This window comes from Chiloscyllium plagiosum, unplaced genomic scaffold, assembly GCF_037043375.1.
Source record: "Chiloscyllium plagiosum isolate Xiang-an unplaced genomic scaffold, Cpla_swu_hap1 HiC_scaffold_26, whole genome shotgun sequence".
Taxonomy (NCBI): Eukaryota; Metazoa; Chordata; class Chondrichthyes; order Orectolobiformes; family Hemiscylliidae; genus Chiloscyllium; species Chiloscyllium plagiosum.
The window spans coordinates 42,547,426-42,566,550 of NW_028270164.1; the positions used below are offsets into that span (position 1 = coordinate 42,547,426).

The 19,125-nt window shown below is 36.6% G+C and overlaps 1 protein-coding gene across 10 annotated transcripts in view; it reads right to left on the bottom strand.

Moving 5' to 3' along the window:
- The window catches only part of anks1aa (ankyrin repeat and sterile alpha motif domain containing 1Aa), a 355,860-nt gene that overhangs the window by 232,488 nt on the left and 104,247 nt on the right, over positions 1-19,125 (bottom strand). For 7 of the 10 annotated variants that reach the window (XM_087973656.1, XM_087973654.1, XM_087973653.1 and 4 more), the window contains exons 4-8: positions 18,061-18,123; positions 7,754-8,050; positions 5,349-5,424; positions 3,439-3,540; positions 648-749 (exon numbers count right to left, since the gene is read on the bottom strand). In XM_087973656.1, the coding sequence (XP_087829782.1) occupies positions 648-749; positions 3,439-3,540; positions 5,349-5,424; positions 7,754-8,050; positions 18,061-18,123 (640 nt within the window). The remainder of the gene's footprint in view (positions 1-647; positions 750-3,438; positions 3,541-5,348; positions 5,425-7,753; positions 8,051-18,060; positions 18,124-19,125) is intronic. The other 3 variants (XM_043716918.2, XM_043716919.2, XM_087973655.1) reach the window with 1 other exon arrangement.

Here is a 19,125-nt window from a genome sequence, read left to right on the forward strand (position 1 = left end):
CCCCAATGAACATGGTTATTACACACAGTAAATAACTGTTTACTTTTCATCACTTGCATCTAAAGGATAAAGTGACACCAGAGATATTATACAGTCAACACTAGTCTTACTATTAATAGTTTTATTCATCTTGAATATTGTTAGCTTCAACCAATGTAATATTTTTCAGATTTTAATTTAAATGCCCTTTTGAAGAACGGTTTGTAAAAAGATAGGGAGAATTTCAAGCTCAAATACACAGAGGTAAATTGTACTTTGACACTGCCACTTCATCCATCTCAACACAGAACTAACATTGACACTAGTGTCATCCAGGTTCTTCATGGCTTGAGCCATACAATATCAATAGCTACTGAAATAGTCAAAAGTATACAGCATTCTTGAAAAAATAATTATACTATATCACTAATGATCAACTTCAATCTAGTTCATTTTTTGCTTTCATTATAATTGCCTAATAAAGTCAAAACAGTAAAGATTTGCTTCTTTGAGTCGTTTCTGTCACAAATAAAATAGAAACAGGGATGGTAAGTGACCTTCAGCAATATCAAATATATAAATGTAACAAAGTAAAGCTGTGCACTAAATGTAATTCCAAAGGTGAAAGGAGAATTAGTTAAAGTTTCAATAAAAACCATTGTCCTTACCCTTAGATTTTTTATTGCACTCAGCAATAGAAATTTGCGGTAGTTTGGACACTGCAACTGGACTTGCTGTATTCTTCAGGATCTCTTTTCCTGCCATATGATCTGCACAGAGAATGATGAACAGGAGAATTAAAGGAAACAATGACTAGGCTTTCATTAAAACTCTGTTAATCATAACACATATCGAGCTATTCCATTTTATGAGATCAACCTCATTTTTCCTTGGTGATGGTATAGGGGTGACATACTATCAAGGATAGAACAGTGATTGTATGGTGGAAAACAAAGCATGCAGATTGGCAACATGTAACAACAGGGATCCTGCAGGAACCTGTTTTGGGTCCTTAACGTTTTATAATTTATATTGACGATGACATGAGAGGATTGAATGCACGACGACTAAATTTGTGGATGACAGAAAAGTCATTTTTATGACATAAAAAATTCAGACCAATATTGTGAGTGGGTAAAAATGTGTAGATGAAGTTGCTCACTTAGACAGGATAAAAGAAAAAGCAGGGTATTACTTAAATGGCTACTAATTGCATATTTCTAAGTGCAGAGGAATCTTAGTGTTCTAGCACGAGTCACAAAACGTTAGCATGCAGGCACAGCACTTAATCAAGATGACCAATGGGATGCCAGCCTTAAAATGAGAGAAATAAAACATAAGAGATACATGCTTTAGCAAAACATGGCATTAATGAGCACATCTCAAATACTGTGTGCAGTATTGGTCATTTTATTAAAGGAAGAATGTAAATACATTCATGGGAATTCAGGCAAGGTTTACCAGATTGACACTTGGACAGCTTGGAGAGCCCGAGCTTGTTTTAAATGAAGTTCATAGGAACAAGGGGTGCTTTGTTGGAAACTTAAAAGCTTAAAACTAAGAGACAGTGTTTAAAATTAGAAGCTGCCCTCTTATTAACAGAAATAAGTGAAATATTTTCTCAGAGGTTTGTGAGACTTGGTGTTCCACATTCCCATCTATCCCTGATACCTTTGGATTCCCTTGCTAAACAAGGATCTATTTCTGTCTTAAAAACATTCACTAACCGTGCTTACTCTGCCTTCTACAGTGGAGGTGGGTCATTTAATATTCAGTCTCATTACTTGTTGGACAAGTGAATCACAGGTGATGGTGGGTAGATGGGTACATGGAATTTGGAACACAAACAGATGAGCCATGATTGTACTGAATACCAGAGCAAGCTTTAAGGGCTGAATGGCCACCTTTTACTCCTAATTTATTTTTAACGGTTTACTTTTGAAGGTTTTACAGCGAGTTTGTTTTTAAATTGCTCTGAGTTATTATTCTATTTTGGCAGGAATATTTCAGAAATGCAGCACACCTGAAACAACTTGGGAGTTCTGAATCCTAAAACAAAAACAAATCATGTTAGATTATGAAACTTTTATGCTAAATGCCCCAATATGGTATACTTATGGTCAAATAAATAAATCTTGACAGCTTTTCAGCTCTGACAAAAGCAAACCCAACAACTTAACTACCATAACATTGGACATTACCAATAATGCTGAATAGCTACCAAAAGATTTTCCTTCTTGTTGCACTTGATATCAAATTTTCCCCTCACAAATTTTACACATAAAATGAAGTCATTTTTGTTTCTCTTGCCATCTGCAACAGTTATCTACATCTTTTCATGCAAAGTAGCAGTAACCACAGATACTGGCTCACGAAAAAACAGCTGAGCAACAATCCACATGTTGTTCAGATGAAATCAGAAGGGAAGTTGTAGCTGACTAGAGTACAGAGGAACCTTGATTATCCGAATGCGATTATCCAAATATCACATTCTCTGAACAAGATCACAAGGTCCCAAAGCTTGGCTAAGCTGTGTTATCTGGTATTCGATTAACCAAACAAAATACTCCCCGCCTGTGTCATTTGGATAATCAAGGTTCCTTTGGATGTGTCTTTTACTTCTCTCAATCTCATATTCTACTTGCAATGCAGTTTGTCAACTGGTGCTCCTCAGAAACAGGCAGCACTGACCTTGCAAACTCCCTCGGGTGAGTTATTGCCTTCAGTTCTCAATACGCTGCAAATATATGGTGCAGGATTGCTGCCAACTTCAGTATTTACACTGGCAACAAATCTACACTGTGAATAAGAAAGCCAAATCACACAAAGACATACGAAGGCAGAAACCTGAAGTGTGACAAAAGAGGCCAAAAGCAACATCTTAAAGTCAGAAGGGTTTCGGGAGAAAATTCCAGAGCTTCATGCCTAACCAAATCAACATATGACCACTGATGGTGCAGCAATTAAAAGTCAGAGGAAGCACACAAACTTTCATATAGGTTTTTTTTAAATGTGCAAAATCACTTGAATAGAAATGAACTTTAATGTTTATGTCAGAGCTGTAAAGTGTACTTTTAACACCATGAAGAGACATTATAGCTGTAAGCTTGTAGACAAGTTAATAGGAATGCAAAATTGTCATGTTAAAATTGTCAAAAGAAAATTCTTTGAGATCAATCATGCCACTAATGGGCTGAATTGATTTAGAGATTTTTCCACAAAACATTAAAAAATTTAAGGAAAACATGACAACCTTGACCCAATCTCTGTCACCACCTAGCACCAAAAAGGATGGATAACAGGTGCTGAAGTAGAGATCATCTGCTGCCACTCAACTCACATCCCTCAGTTAGCCCTCCCACAAGGAAAAGGTGAGTTTCTTGAGATGAAGTCAAAAAGATTTTCCTTCAATTGAATGAAAAATGTTTTAAGATGTTATCAAGAGCAAAGGTTTTATACCTTGAATAAGAGTTGCTATCTCTTTGCTTTTCTGAGCTGGATGCTCTCGTACAATTTCTAGTGCAGACTTTCCTTGGATATCTTTAATATTAACATCAATTTCTGTCAAAAAAAAAAGTTGCGATGACATATATTAATCTAGTCAGGAATGCTTAATACCTTAATGATAAGTCAGTGTCAGCTATCTAAACAGCCAAGTATTAAAATAAATGTCAACTACTAGAAAGTATAATTATCATCATGCTGGGGGAACTGCTTTATTAGAGGGGCAAAATATATAGACAACTCTGTTTACTGAGTTTCACATCTGTGAATTACGAACCTTTTTTTGCCTGTCAAACAAACCTAGCAACATGCTAATTACAATGCAAGGTACACCCTTGCACAAAAAACAACTTTTTGAAATACTTACAAACTGCAGGAAGTCTGTAATCCTTCCAAACTGGGAAACGAACAACATTAACCAACAGCTCACCACAAATGAAACTTAGCAACAGTGATGTGCAGAAATTGAACACAGCAGTGTAGCTCTAGACCATAACATTTTGAAATAGCTCAACATTGTATAAGCAAGTAGTCTGTAGGTACATAATAAGATAGTTTTGAAATATTCATTGGAAAATGCTGAGAAATGTACATAAATAAAGTGGTTTCTAAAAGTCAACAGCCGTTAGAAAGGGAATATTAATGCTGGATCAATGATAATTGATACTTAGCAGTAACAATTGCAAAGGTTCAGACTAATGTGGTAAACATCATAACAAAAATTGGAAACAAAGAAAGGTTGAAAAGGGTTACTATACAGCAGTGAGAACATAAAAGGCAGCAAAAATCGAGACATAAAACTAAAAGTACTCCAGAAAAAACAGACCAAAGTCAATGTAGCTCTCAAAATAAAGATAATCATTATACTTCATTGGTACAGTTATGCAATAGCAGCAATGTAACAGTGTTTTGATTGCTATATTTATGTTGCTGACTGTAGGAACTGAGTCACACATGAATGAAGATTAAATAAATGTTTAATATGTACGTGTAGTCACATATTTTGGCTAACAATGACATCCAAACTATGACTTCAATTTTGGATAATGAATGTGTCCCTCAGGTGTGGTGGTGGTGGCGGGAGTGCTTAAGGCAAAGATAAAAAAACCGTAGTAGGGAAATCCCTCGGCTGTGGGTAGGCACCATTATTATCAAGTGACTTGCTTGTGTCTGGTTGAAGTGCAGTCACATAGTTTGGACTTGAATTTGGTTAACCAAGGTACATGCTGGCAGATCAGAGAATTATCTAATTATATTTTCAATATTTGCAGAAGAAAGCAATCTTAGACTGATGAAGAACAAGAACTAAACATGAGAGTTTTGACTCACATGCTTGCAGATAGCGTATGTCACATTTTAAGTGAGAAACTGGCCATCATATGGATAATTACAACAATGTATAATGGCAGAAGAAAACTTGCTAAAACTGTACTGGAAAGAAAAACCAAGACAGCTGCAATGGTTTGCTACTTCCTTACTGCAGATATTACAAAACCTTTCCGTACAAAGCTGAAGTATTACAAGAAAATGGTAGAAGGAGGAACATTACATTTATTTAAAGAATATCTAGAGCCATGACTGATTAGAAAGTACAGCTTTCCCCAGAGGAAGATGGAAATCAAAGAGAACCAAAAGTTCTTTTCCTCAGGCTATGTTGTAACCATCTGAGAATCAAGTACCTATGGTGTGCATAAATAAATAAATAGAGCAAAATAAAAAGTAAAAACTTTCAGAATGTATGTGTTTAAAATCACTGACATGAAGGTCTAACACTATTTAGGTGCATGCAAAACATTAGACATAATAGGCTAGAACATTTATGGTTGATACCTTGGGCTTAAGCAACCAGATATCCAACAACTTACCAGATGCCAAGAGTATCTGGACCACGTCAGTCTTCCCAAACAAGGCAGCCTCATGAAGTGCACTGCCTTTCTCTGTCTAGAAATTGAGGAAAAAGGGAAAGAGAGAAAGAAATGCAACTCAGATACTAATTGCTGCTCACAACCTGTACTTCTTAGAAAGTTTAAGTTGGAAGCTCAAGTGAGCCTGCATTTACAATTACTGTTATTGTTCCTCTTCAGGGTCCACTATAGATGCAATGATTGTGGACAAACTTCATTGTGTACTAGTCAGAAATATTTCAGGTGCATTCTCAATTTGCTTAAGTGGTCATTCTTCACATGGGAATACAGAGTGGTCAGCACATTCCCAACAGATGTCTAATACAACCAAATACAATCTAATCCTCACCCAACATCTACACAAATATCAACTGTGTTATTTAATAGCTTTTGAGGGAAAAACTGGTCACAATTTTTATTTCCCCAGCAACCAGAGATGACAATCTGTAAAACCATACAATGTCTCAAGTGACATCTGAAGAGAGATTAAAATTAGGATCATGCTGGATTGTGTTGCTGAGAATTATTTCCATTACCCATTGGAACACTGACAATACCAGAAGTTGCTCCCCATCAAAAAAGAAAGCATGATCAGTCTTTGGTGTACTCATTTTTCTACTAGTCTATCTTTATACTGTTATTATATTTTAATTGCTACTCCATGTTATGAAAAGTGCATATGCTTGATCGCACTAATTTTGAGCATATGCAATCATAGCTAACAATCATCTTTCAACACATTCAAAGAGAATGTTAACGTTTCTAGATTAATATAAAAAGCTACATTTCACATTATGACATAATTAGGCACTGAACCTCTTGTTTTATGCATCTTCAACCTTCTCTACTGTACAATACAGTGTTAATATTGTGTTTTGCTGACTTTTGATATTTTATTTATAACGCAATAAAATCTGGTTAAAATTATTGTCATACTTTTTGCTCCATAGCATTTGCAAAACTTCCTGATAAAAATAATCCAATTTCAAACGCTATTTTTTTCTTTCCGATATTGCCTTCTCCACAGATAAGTTTTATATTGACATTTAGAATTCTTTTGATTATATACTTAATGAATTAAGTGTCTCCTAGCTCTGTTCTTAAACACTTCTGGATTCCTGCTGCTCTCTATGGGAAATCTGTCAACTCTCCTGCATTACTCTTGTTCTGAACTGTCCCCACAGTATCTGTCCCTCCCAACTTCAATTACCTTTTCTCCTACCCTCCCAAGCTGGCGCCGCAACCTTCCCTTGCTTTCCCAAAACATATCTTGCAGCTTTCTTTCAATATTGCTTATTAACATCTTCTTGCCTTCTCCCATCCATTTTGTTTCTGTGCACCCACCAGGTCTTCCACTTTTTAAGACCTCTCCAGTCTTCATTGCCATTCACCTAGATGTGCTCCCCCCAACCGTTTCCCTTGTTTTAAATAACAAATAGTCTACCCCATTGTTACTATTTTATTACCCTTCTTAAAATGCAAAATGGTCTCAATCAAACTCAGAATTAACATTCGGATCTATCAGATAGTCAGATTTAAATTTTGTCCACCGTCTCCACATTCCTCGAGTTTGTTTTTCTCCTTAGCTTAACATCATTTTGTCTGTCTCCACAATATTTTGTGTATTAAATGATCCAAGCTTAGTTGCTAAATTTTTCTTCCACTCGTCCGCAGCCTTAAATACCTAACTTACAGCCATCATATTCTCTTCAAAAGCATGAAAGACTCAATCCACTCGCTTTCATGTTCTTTTCTGCCTTTGTTCACAACGCACTTTTCTGCTCATTCGAAATTCGAAAGAAACACATTGTTCAGTGAAGTCATATTTAAAACACAACTGATGTAGCACATAGCTTCTTCCGCATACCAGACTTCACACTAATATCTACTATTTCACCATAGCAAGCTCAAATATCAAAAGTCAGCAAAACATCATTAGGCACTACATTGTGCATTAAAGAAGTTTGAAAATGCACAAAACAAGAGGAGGGAGAGTCAATGCCCAATTCTGATGAATTCCTACCTGATAAAGCCAAGCAGAAAGCATCTGAAGATACTGCCTGGGGGGTATGTAGTTACCAGATTGTTTTCACAACATTCCTTGATGATCAAATACGAAAACAAAGTTGGAAAGAAGTGCATCTTCTCATTACCACAAATGAATCCTGTTACAGTGTATTGCAGCCATCAAGCAAGAGCATGATTAACTTTAACTTTTAATTGCACCCATAGCCTAGACATTCATTAATGTGCATTTCCCACTTCAGGTTAATAAATTATTGATTTCTGCAAGGTACCACTGTGAAGGGAAAGTTAAGAGACCGCTGGTATTACATACCCCACAATACAAAACGTCTAGCCATTACCTGATAGTTGATATCCATGCCTGCTTCCAAAAGGACTTCTACTACTGCCTTTTGCCCATTTCTTGCTGCCAAGTGAAGTGGTGTGTGCTTCTTGGTGTTACAGCTTAATAGGTTTGGGTGGGCATTTAACAGCATTTTCACCACCTCAAGCCTCCCATATAATGCAGCCAAGTCCAACGGTGTTTCAAATTTGTTGTTTCTCATTGTAGGATCAGTGAGCTCCTCAAGAAGAACTTTTACAACATCAGAGTGACCATACTGTGCTGCACAGTGCAAGGCTGTCTCATTGTCATTGTTCTGTTACAAAGGAATGAACAAAGTGCACAAAAATGATTAAGAAGCTCAAAAGATTAATTAGATTAAGTCAATTATATGTTTTGTACCTACGTTCCCGTTATATGCTTCGAATTAGCCTATGACAATTTGCAGCAAATTATTCTTTTTAAATAATTATAATCTATAACCAAAAGGTATTCAAGCTTTCCAGTTACTTCAGTGCTTAGCTATAAAACTATGACTTTAATAATGAGGTTATTGTCTCAGATTCAGCTCATCAAATGACATTGTTATCTGGATTCCAATTTCTTCCAATAAAAAAGGTAAATACTTGACTTTGAGTTGATCAAGTTCGAATTGTAATGAGGAAAGCACAAGTTTAAAAGTGGTGTGCTTACAAATCTTCAAGATTTTAATATTTAAAAGTGATTAAAATAATATTTCTTCAAACAAATTAAAAGCGAAGGACAAATTTCTATTCAGGTTTAGTAGCAAGCTCCAGAGCAGAAGCCAGCATTGATTCTGTAAAATCTCCACAATCTCCACAGACAGAAAGAAACCAAAGAGAAATTCAAATACACTGTACTTGCACAAACTATGATGATCAAAGTTATAAAATACCCCATCGACATGAAGCTTTTCCAAGGAATCAAGATTTAGAAATTTAGTGCAAGAGAAGTCAGTGAAAGTAGTATTGTATAATTTTATAAAAGGTATAAAATTCTCATTTCCACATTCAAAAGCACCAAGTGAATTGAAATTTACAGTTGAACAGTGAAGGCAGCAATGTGAAAAATTGTACCAAGTGTTAAAAGTGAGCATCAAATCAGGTTAGAGCACAGGACTTTAGCGAATTGATAAAGACTAATGTTTCCATAATCCTAAGTATTTTAGTTTGTGCTGTTTCCTTCCGCATGCAAAGGATGGACCAAAAGTGAAAAAGCTCAGGGTTATGATACAATTTAGATCTTGATATAAAGAAGCATTCAGGTTATTAAATTTTGTGTTTTCTGGTCAAATTATCTTGAACACAGAAACAACCCAACTTGCATTTATATATGGACTGAGCATTTGAAGACACAGCCTCCAATGATGAACTGATTGAAATTGTGGATGTGCAAGGGGCCAAAAATGGCAAAACATCTTACCAGGTTGTAAGATACAATTATACAGGCCAGAGTTTGGTTTGCGTCTGTGTGCACAGTTGGTGAAGCCATGAAGGTATTTGAAAGCAAGGATAGGAATTTTAGATTTGCCAGTGTAGGCCCAAAAGGAGAAAGAAGACAGCTCAAAGAGACTTGATGCAAATTAGGAACCAGCCAGCAAGGTTTTGGATAAACGCAAGCAGAATATCAGTTTAAATTTTTTGTGGTATCCAAGAAAAACCAACAATTGCTTGAAGACTGTTTAACTGACAAATTAGTTATCCAAGATACAAAACTCAATTTGCACTTTAAAGTTTTTTTTTCAAACAATGGCATCATAATGCTTTGCATGAATACTGATCTCAAAATATTTATAAAATTTATGAATAAGGAAGGCATGAAGTGACCTTTAAAACAGCCATACATAAAGGTATAGTCACATAAACAAATGCAAATAAAAATTATGCACACACAGACATTTGACATTAACACAAAAAGAACAGAAACATTGGCATAAATTATACTATCAATGCATATTAAAACAAAAAATGCTGTAATAAATTACAAAGCAAAATAAGTTAATAAAATATGAATCAATGAATTAAATCAGTAATTTAATTCATTTATATTATCATTATCTTCAATGTATCTTGTAGTTTAACTGTTAAGGTCAAAAAAATTCTAACATAAAGTGCACTGATCAACCTCTAACTTCACCATGCAATGCTTTCCTCAATCTAAGAATCCTGGCCTCCCTATGAAAGCACTTTAAAGATCTAAAGCAACTAATAGTCATATTGAAGTTATGCCACCATAAAATGCTCTAAGGTGCTTCACAGGAGGATTATAAAGCACACACTAACCACATAAGGCCAACTGACAACATAAAATTTAGTCAAAGAATTAGATCCTAAGTAATAGTGTTAATGAAGTCAAACAAAGATAGAGATGGAGGGGTTCAGAAATAGAGTTCCAGTGCTTCAACGTAGCTAAATGGAGGGCCACCAATGTTGCAGGAATTAAAATCAAGAATTCGCAAGACAACAAAATCAGATGAAAGCTAATATCAAGGAAGCCATAGGTATAGAGTACAAGGGCAGAACATGGGAGAACTTGAAAATTAGGATGGAAATTTTTAAAGCAAGGTGCTGTTTAACAAAGAGCAGAAGTAGATCAGTAAGTACAGTGACAAAGAGAAAGTGTGGCTTAGCGCAAAAGAACATGGGCGGGATTTTGGATGTCCTCAAGCTTAGAGAGTGTAGTATATGAAAGGTCAGGCAAGACCTGGGTGAAATAATCAACACCAGAATGAGTGAAGAGTTGAAACCAGGATGAGGGTTTCAACAGCAATGAATTAAAGCTGGGAACGAGCCAGTAATGGCATGAATAGGTGGTTAGAAGTTCATCTCACTATCACATAACATCAAAATTGTGAGCACTCTGACTCAGCCTCAGCTAAGGGGAGGCATGGAGTTGGTAGGAAGGGAACAGAGTTTCTGGCATGGTCCAAAGTCCATGGTTGTTTGTCTTCCAACCATGGGGAAAAACGTAGCGTTCATCTCGTACTAGATGTTGGAGAAACAATCTGATAGTTAAACCAACAGTAAAGTAACAAAGGCAGAACAGTAATGCAATAGAGCTGGCTGTCCTTAGCTTGCATGTGAAAGCTAAACGTGTGTTTTCAAATGATTTTACCGAGGTGTACCACATAGGGTAGATAACAGTGTGGGAGCCAGAATAGAAGGTAGTTCCAGTGATAAATGGCAATTATTAGATAGCAAAGAATTGAACCAAGTAATTGATCCAAAGTAAAAGTAATGTACAACAGTTATGTAACATTACCATTCAATAAACTGGGAGTCAAAGGCAATTTTTCACATGTATTGACATTAATAGGAGTTTGATGTATTCTGTGGTGGTAAAAAAAATCAGTATACATTTTTTTTGGTCTCAGAATGCAAGACTGCATGTCATTTTCTGTAACACTAGCTAACCAAATTCAGAATGTGTATTTCTATAAGACCATAAGACATAGGAGCAGAAATTAGGCCATTCAGCCCATTGAGTCTCTGCTGCCATTCCATTATCATGGCTGATAAGTTTCTCAATCCCATTCTCGTACTTTCTCCCCATAACCCTTGATCCCCTTGATAATCAAGATCCTATCTAACTCAATCTTAAATATACTAAATAATCTGGCTTCCACAGCCTTCTGTGGCAATGAATAGAATAGATTCACTACTCTCTGGCCGAATAATTTTCTCCTTCTCTCCATTCTGAAAGGTCTTCCCTTTACTATAAGGCTGTGACTCAGGTTCTAGTCCCTCCTACCAATGGAAACACCTTCTCAACATATAGTCTGTTCAGGCCATTCAGTATTCAAATAGATCCTCACCGATTCTCCCCCTCCCCCACCCCCAATAGTCATCGAGTATAGACCCAAAGTCCTCAAATGTTCCTCATATGTTATGCTTTTCATTCCTGGGACCATTTCAAAAAAAGTAACTTCTTTATTTTTGAATTAACACATTAGAAGCTGCTTTGTAATTCTGAGTCATTATGAATGTGCAATTATTAGTGTGTTTATTCATGAAACAGGGTGAAGATCATAGAACAGAAAACTACAGACTGACCAATTTTCTGTGTCTTTGATATTTAGGGAATATAATGAATGAGTTAGACCTCATTTTGTATTCTCTATTTAAACAGACATTTAATTATTTTATTGCAAGTTTTTAATATGGACTTCAGTGGGTAATTCCTTAGGTGCAAAAGGCAGTTAAAGTTCACTTCATACAACTTTCCCCTTCCTATATTCAAGTAATCATAATGTGAAAATCTCCCAGTAGGCATGAAGTAATAAATAAATGCAGCCAGTGTCACCTCAGGCATGCTTTGTAAAACAACAAACTCACTTATTAACATTTAGTCATCAACCAAAATACAAAAGTTAAAACACAGCTTTGCTAAATTTATCTTGAACCACTTCTAGGGAAAAAAAATCCCTCAGACGGTTAAAAGTCAGTAGCAGTGCCAAGTGTCAACAAATGAAAATTTGCAATTGTTCAAACGGACATCCTTGGCCAGAAGTTTTATACGCTTGTACATGTCCTAAACAAGGTTTACTAAATCATATCTTGTACGTAAAGTTTTTTTTGTATTTTTATTGCTAATTCAGCTATTCCAAATATTCGGTAAACTATTGATCTCTGATCCCAACTGCTCTGTTACACAACCTTGCCCTAGAGATTTTTGTTAATTGAACATCCTTCCAGCACCCAGCATTTATCCTTCCTTCAAAATCACCATCACAAATACTTGCTTCAAAGTCTATCTCGACCTTCACACCTCTTCAATTATCATGCTGCACTGAATCCCATTGTCCGAGTTCGACATGTCTGTTAGAGTTCTTTGAAGATATAATAAGCAAGATAGATAAAGGAGACCAGGACATGCAGTGCATTTAGTTCCCGAATGGCATTGATAAAGCATGGTACCAAAGGTTACTGCACAAGATTAAAGATCACAGCACTAAGGAGGGGGAGGTGGAGGTGGGGAGGGGGGGGGGGGGGGGGGGTGCGGTGAGTGAGATGAAATTCCTGGCAGACAAATCACTTAATGTCTCCAACATTTATTTTGATGCGATGGCAAATGCCCCTGCTTTACCACTGGCCAGAAAATCAGAATCACACTTTATGTTGTTTACATTGTTTACTCAATTTTGCAAGTCATATTAGGACTGTACAGATAAGGTCAAAGTTCAATTGCTCTGAGGCTAAAAGTGAACATGACCTGGCTTTTTGGAACTCACCTTTTTAAGTCATTAATTTATTATTTTTATTAATACTACTACTTTAAGAAAAGGCACATTTTCTATATATTCCAAAAGGGATTATTTTAGTCAAAGAAATTGAATACATTTGTGTAAGTGCTAGTCAGCTGTAGGCAAGTTATCTTATTGTATCCTATGCCTGTCAATTACAGCAGGAGTGTGATATATCGAACAACAAATATACAATTTTTGTTTTACTAGAAAGCTTCAAGAACCTTCATGGCACAAAGACTGATTCTGCATCAAAGAAAAAAGGCAGAAAATGTATTCCTAGATCTAAATATGATAATCACAGGACGTTTTGAACAGGATTCCACAAAATGAATTTTAGGATAAAGTCATATTTGAATGCTGGGTTTTTAAGCAAAGCATAGTCAAAATGTGCAAATTTTAAAAAAAATGTCAGCAAGCTTTCAGTGCACTCTTAAAGATTGCGAACAGTGAGACATGTATTAGTCTCGGACAGTAATCAATAGACAATTCACATCCACTGCTTCAGAATGTTCCATGTTATGCATATTTAGTACGGGTAAACATATAGGCTTTCTCCATCTGTGGGAAAATGCTGACAAAAGGTGGGACAGAAAAATACTAAATTTATTTAGCATACAGTTCAATAGTTAGCAACTACTTCATCTAACAAGGTAATTCAATGACGTGCAAAAGTATAATTTTCATTATTTGTATTGGCAAAGATAAGCTGAATGGATTGGTCAGCTTCACAAAATTTATACAGCTGTTCTAAAAGTTTGCTTATAATGAACGAGGAACAGGAAGCTGCTAAATAGCCGATCAAATGTACATGCCATTCAATCAGATCACCGATCACCTGCCTCAACATCAATTCTGCATATTGTCTACATATCCCTTGATGTCATTAGTCCCCAAAAATCTACCAAGTTCGGTCACAATCATGTTCCATGACAGAGCTTTTATAGTCCTTTAAAGTAGAGGATTCTTAAGATTCACCGCACTGACCAAAGATGTTTCACCTTATTTCAATCTTAAATGGTCAACCCTTACCTAGGCATTTTATTTCCAGTTTTTAGACTCACTAGAATCATCTTGTCCGTTGCCACCCTATCACACACTGTTCTAAGTTTCAATGAGATCACCCTTCACTTTTCAGAACTCTGGAAATACAAACCTAATTTCCTCAACCTCTCCTTAGAAGACGGATCCAATGCCACAGTTATTAATCTGATATCTATTGCACTTCTTCTCAAGCATATGTATTCCTCCTTCGCTAAGGGGACTAGAACTGTACACAATATTCCATGCGAAGTTTCATCAAGCAAAAGCTAGAGACTGTGGTTGTTGGCAATCGAAAATAAAAATAGAAGTATTGGCGAAACTCAACAGGTTTGGCAACTCAGTCCTCCTTAATTTGACACATTCACACCATTTCTCTCTGCACAGATAGTGCCAGACCTGCTGAGTTTCACCAGCACTTTGATTTTATTGAGGACCAACAAAGATTTTATTCAGATGTAGCAAGACATCTTTAGTCCTACACTCAAATTCCCTTGTTATAAAGGCACAAGGTAATGGCTGAGTGGAGGAAATTAGGTATTGTAGATTAAATGCTAAAATAATAACTTCACTCAAAGACACAAGGCAGCATACCGGGAAACTCATCACAATAGGGATACAAGCCAATTAAAAATTCTTGATAATACGAAAACCAGCCAGTTATTTTTTTAATAAAAGGTTCTCATACACAGCAATGGCAAGAATTACTACAATTGGCTAAGCTTGGACCTAATGCTTGTTTACATGGATTTTAAGAACATTTTATCCATGGTGTGGCTGCCAAAAATTAGCAAATAGCATCCATAATGCTGAGGTGTTTTAACACTGAGTCAAAAATGAAATCAAATCCATTCAATACTAAACATAACACAGCTGGGACTATTTTTCAAATAAAATTGTACATTTCAGTTCATCTGCGTTCATGGCAGGATAGGGGGAGGGGTGGGGCGGGGAAACAACAGACTCCAGTATTTGTGTGTATTTGTGGAAACCTTCCATTTCCTATGGCATGGTTTGCACCATGGTGGTCTATTCCATGTTAAGCTGTATCAACTGCAGTTCAGGAGCTCCAAATCAATATGGTATACAGTGTTACATATGCTGACAACGACAGGACACCGAGAAAGTGTATAATCCACAAATCACTGCTTACTCTTGGCCTCCTCAGCTAGCTGAACATTTTATTTTTGCTTACACCTAAGATTGGTGGAGTAGCAGATAGTGAAGGGCATTGTCAGAGAATACAGCACAATATAGATTGATTGGAGTTGGGCAGAGAAATGCCAGATGGAGTTCAATCCCGACAAATGTGAGGTGATGCATTTTGGAAAATGCAATTCCAGAGCAAACTATACAGTAAATAGAAAAGTCCTGGGGAAAATTGATGTACAGAGAGATCTGGGTGTTCCAGTCCATTATTCCCTGAAGATGGGAACACAGGTCAATAGAGTGGTCGGACGGGGTATTGAGTACAAGAGTTGGCAGATCATGTTACAGTTGTATAAGTCGTTGGTTTGGCCACATTTGGAATACTGCGTATAGTTCAGGTTGCCATATTACCAAAAGGATGTGGATGCTTTGGAGAGGGTGCAGAGGAGTTTCACCAGGATGTTGCCTAGTATGGAGGGTGCTAGTTGTGAGAAGAGGCTAAGTAGATTAGGATTATTTTCATTGGAAATAATGAGGTTGAGGGGGTACTTGATTGAGGCCTATAAAATCACGAGAAGTGTAGACAGGGTGGAAGACTCATTTACTAGGGGTGATAAGTTCAAAATGAAAGAGGAAAAATTTAAGGGAGATATACATGGAATGATTCTTCAATGCAGAGGGTGATGGGTGCCTGGAATGCACTGCCAGCGGAGGTGGGAACAATAGAGTAATTTAAGATGTATCTAGACAGATACATGAATGGGCAGGGAGCAAAGGGATACAGATCCTTAGAAAAGGGGTGGCAGATTTGGATAGAAGAGATGCACTGGCACAGGTTTAGAGGGCTGTGCTGTATTTTTCTATCTTCCAACACCCTTCAAAAAAGTCAGACTCAACACTTCATAGAAACGAGAAAACGTCTCCCAGTTTTCACTTTCAATATCTGCCTTATATTCCATATACAGGTTCACAGTTGGAGTAAGCATAGTCAAGGCTGGGATAGACAGATTTTTAATCAATTAGCGAATCAAGGGTTATGGGGTTAAGGCAGCCAAGTGGAGTTGTAGATTACCAAATAGTTACCAGGTTATCAGATCAGACCATGATCTCATCGAATGTCAGAGCAGACTTGATGGGCTGAATGACCTACTTTTGCTCCTACATCATATTGTTTTATAGGTATAACTAAAGGGGGTCATGAGGGTTAATCTCCATTGGCCAAATCACCATTCAGCAAGTCTTTGGAGGGATGATGCTTGCCAGTTCAGGTGTCATTGGCTTAACAATGAGGAATGTTGATGGAATTAGCATTCTTCAAGAACTTGCCCTGGCATGAGATGGAGGGATATCTGTCAGAAACACAGAATGCTGGAGAATATAAGCACATCTGACAGTATTTGTGGATGTATAAACAGAATGGACGTTCGAATCTGGTATGACAGTACTTCAGAACCAGTTGTTGACCTGCTGAGTATCTTCAACATTTGATGCTTCTAACAGATATCCAGCATCTGTAGTATTTCGCTTTTGAGATTGTAAGGATATGCCTGCGATAGTGAAGGTAGAAACCTTAAGCTTTTTCTCTTGAGTGGCATATGTTGTCCAGATTTGAGCACTGTACAGCAACGCATTGAGGATGCAGGTTTCGTAGACTCAATTTGATGATCTCAATTATGACACTGTTGCTTCACATGTTTAGTCAACTTGGATGTAACAGGTGCAATTTTTACAAAGTGTGCTGATTTCATGCCGCAAACTGATGTTTGTGGAACCTCGATATGTGAAGCTGTCGATGATCTCCAGCATCACAGTAGCAATGATGATGGATGACATGTAGCAACATTCTGCTTTAAAACGAGCAATAATTGGACAGGGTCTTCAGTAATAATGCACTCCTTGAGTCAGGGTGATTTGTGTGTGCAGTCGTAGTGCCCCTACTTCTGGTCCAGAAAGTCCATGTTCAAGTCTCACTTGCGTCTGCGTTGTGTCCTAACATATCTGAGCAGGTTATACTGTCAACCTTTGCACGAACAGAAGGAGAGCACAGAGCCAAGATTTTGAAATTATTAGAGATTACCCACATTATGACATTAAATATATTTGATTGCATTCATAAGTGAAGGAGATTTTAAAAGAATTATTTCGAGTTGCAGGAAGAGGATCAGAGCAGAGAATCCAATAATTGAGGAAATCCTTCAAAGGGAGTGATATAATAGGCAAGATCATCTTACAATATCTCAAGCCTCTTCTCCTTTCCCACAATGGAAGCCATGTGGGAAGTTTCTCAACCAGCCACTCAACTTTTAAGTAGTGCAAAATGTGGAGGAAAAACATTTTGAGAAAGACAAATTGTAGCTTGGATTGTATGTTCACTGCCAAAAATTATTAATGTCATTCAATATTGGTTGTCGACTTCATTACAAACTAACAATTAATGAAACTTTAAAATCAGCTGAAGAACACAGTTATGAATCAACCTATATAATTTGACTTACTGTTACTGTTGACATAGCACATTATATTAGTCAGTTAGTATATGCTGGCTCATCTCCACAGCTGCTGTGACATTAATCTGTTATTTGTAGAATAAAGAGTGGTGTTTGCATTCAAACTGAAATAAGTCCACAATCATTTAAAGGAATCTGAATTTGCACTATTGCAAATCAGTGGCTTCTGTGAACACACATTTGTAATCTTAAACAAAAAAATCCTAGAATTGTTTCAAACTCAAGCTGACAACAAATAGGACATGAACATGACCAAAAAAATACTAGGCATAAAACAGAGACAGTAACACAGATGACAGGAAAATTCAACTGAATGTGGGGTTACTAAAATAAGGAGATGTGAAACAGCAACATCAGTCTACACACCTTGGCATTGATATAAGGGTCAAAAGGGCCATACTTTTTGAGGTCTTTGCTCTCAATAGCATTCTATGAGGGAAGGAAAGAAAATGCAAATGATGAAATAAGATTATATTCGGAGAAAATAAAGATGAATGCACTATGATAAAATGTAATGACAAGTTAAAAGGTTGCAGATATTCAGTATTTAAATAGTACTTAAAGCAAACTCAATTTAAAATGCTTCTATTAAAAATGTGAAAAATAGTTGGAACAAAAATAAAACAAAACCAGGAATACATACATGTTATCAAAAATGAGAACAGTACATCACAAAATGTTTTCCCCACAGATTGGTCCCAGAACTCTAAGTAATCAGAACTATTCCAGTTCCCACATTAACAAGAGCATTTCAGTTACAATGCTTAGGAGTAAGGCCACTGTTCCGTTAGGTAAACAAAATAATGAAAGAAACTGCTTCTGCATCAGGATAGCGATTTTTTTTGCATTAACACAGGCTTAATTTTTAAAAAAATGAAGCATCTACACTTAAATGAGCTGCTGGTGCCTCTAATTCACATCCCTGAGATGAAAAATACAGCTTACTTTTCTCATTTTTCTCAACCACCAATATCAAAACACCGAGGGAAGACCAACTTCCCAAGTGAAAGAAGATTATCTTGCAAGCTTACTAGTTTACCATACCTAAAAGAATTGCAAAACTGCTACATAGATTTTTTTAAAATAGAATACACTTCTGGAACTAAACAAAATCAATTTACACTCCATAAGCTTTTCTAACTGGATTGGCTAAACAGATTAAGGTAAAAATCCCAATTGAGGTTCAAACTTGACCTGAAAAATATTGGATTCATCTGATTTCTTCCCCTCCCAATTCCCTGATTTGCAAAGTAGCAAAGCATGTTTATAAAGACGACAAAGCAACAAACAAAGGAAACTACATGCATGCACAGCACATACAGCACTTGGTGTGGCAAAGTCATCAGCACGCTGCACTGTTGCATAAAATGCCAGTTGAGCACTGTGGTTTTGTTTAAATGATTTTTATTATACCTGATAAAGATGTAAGCA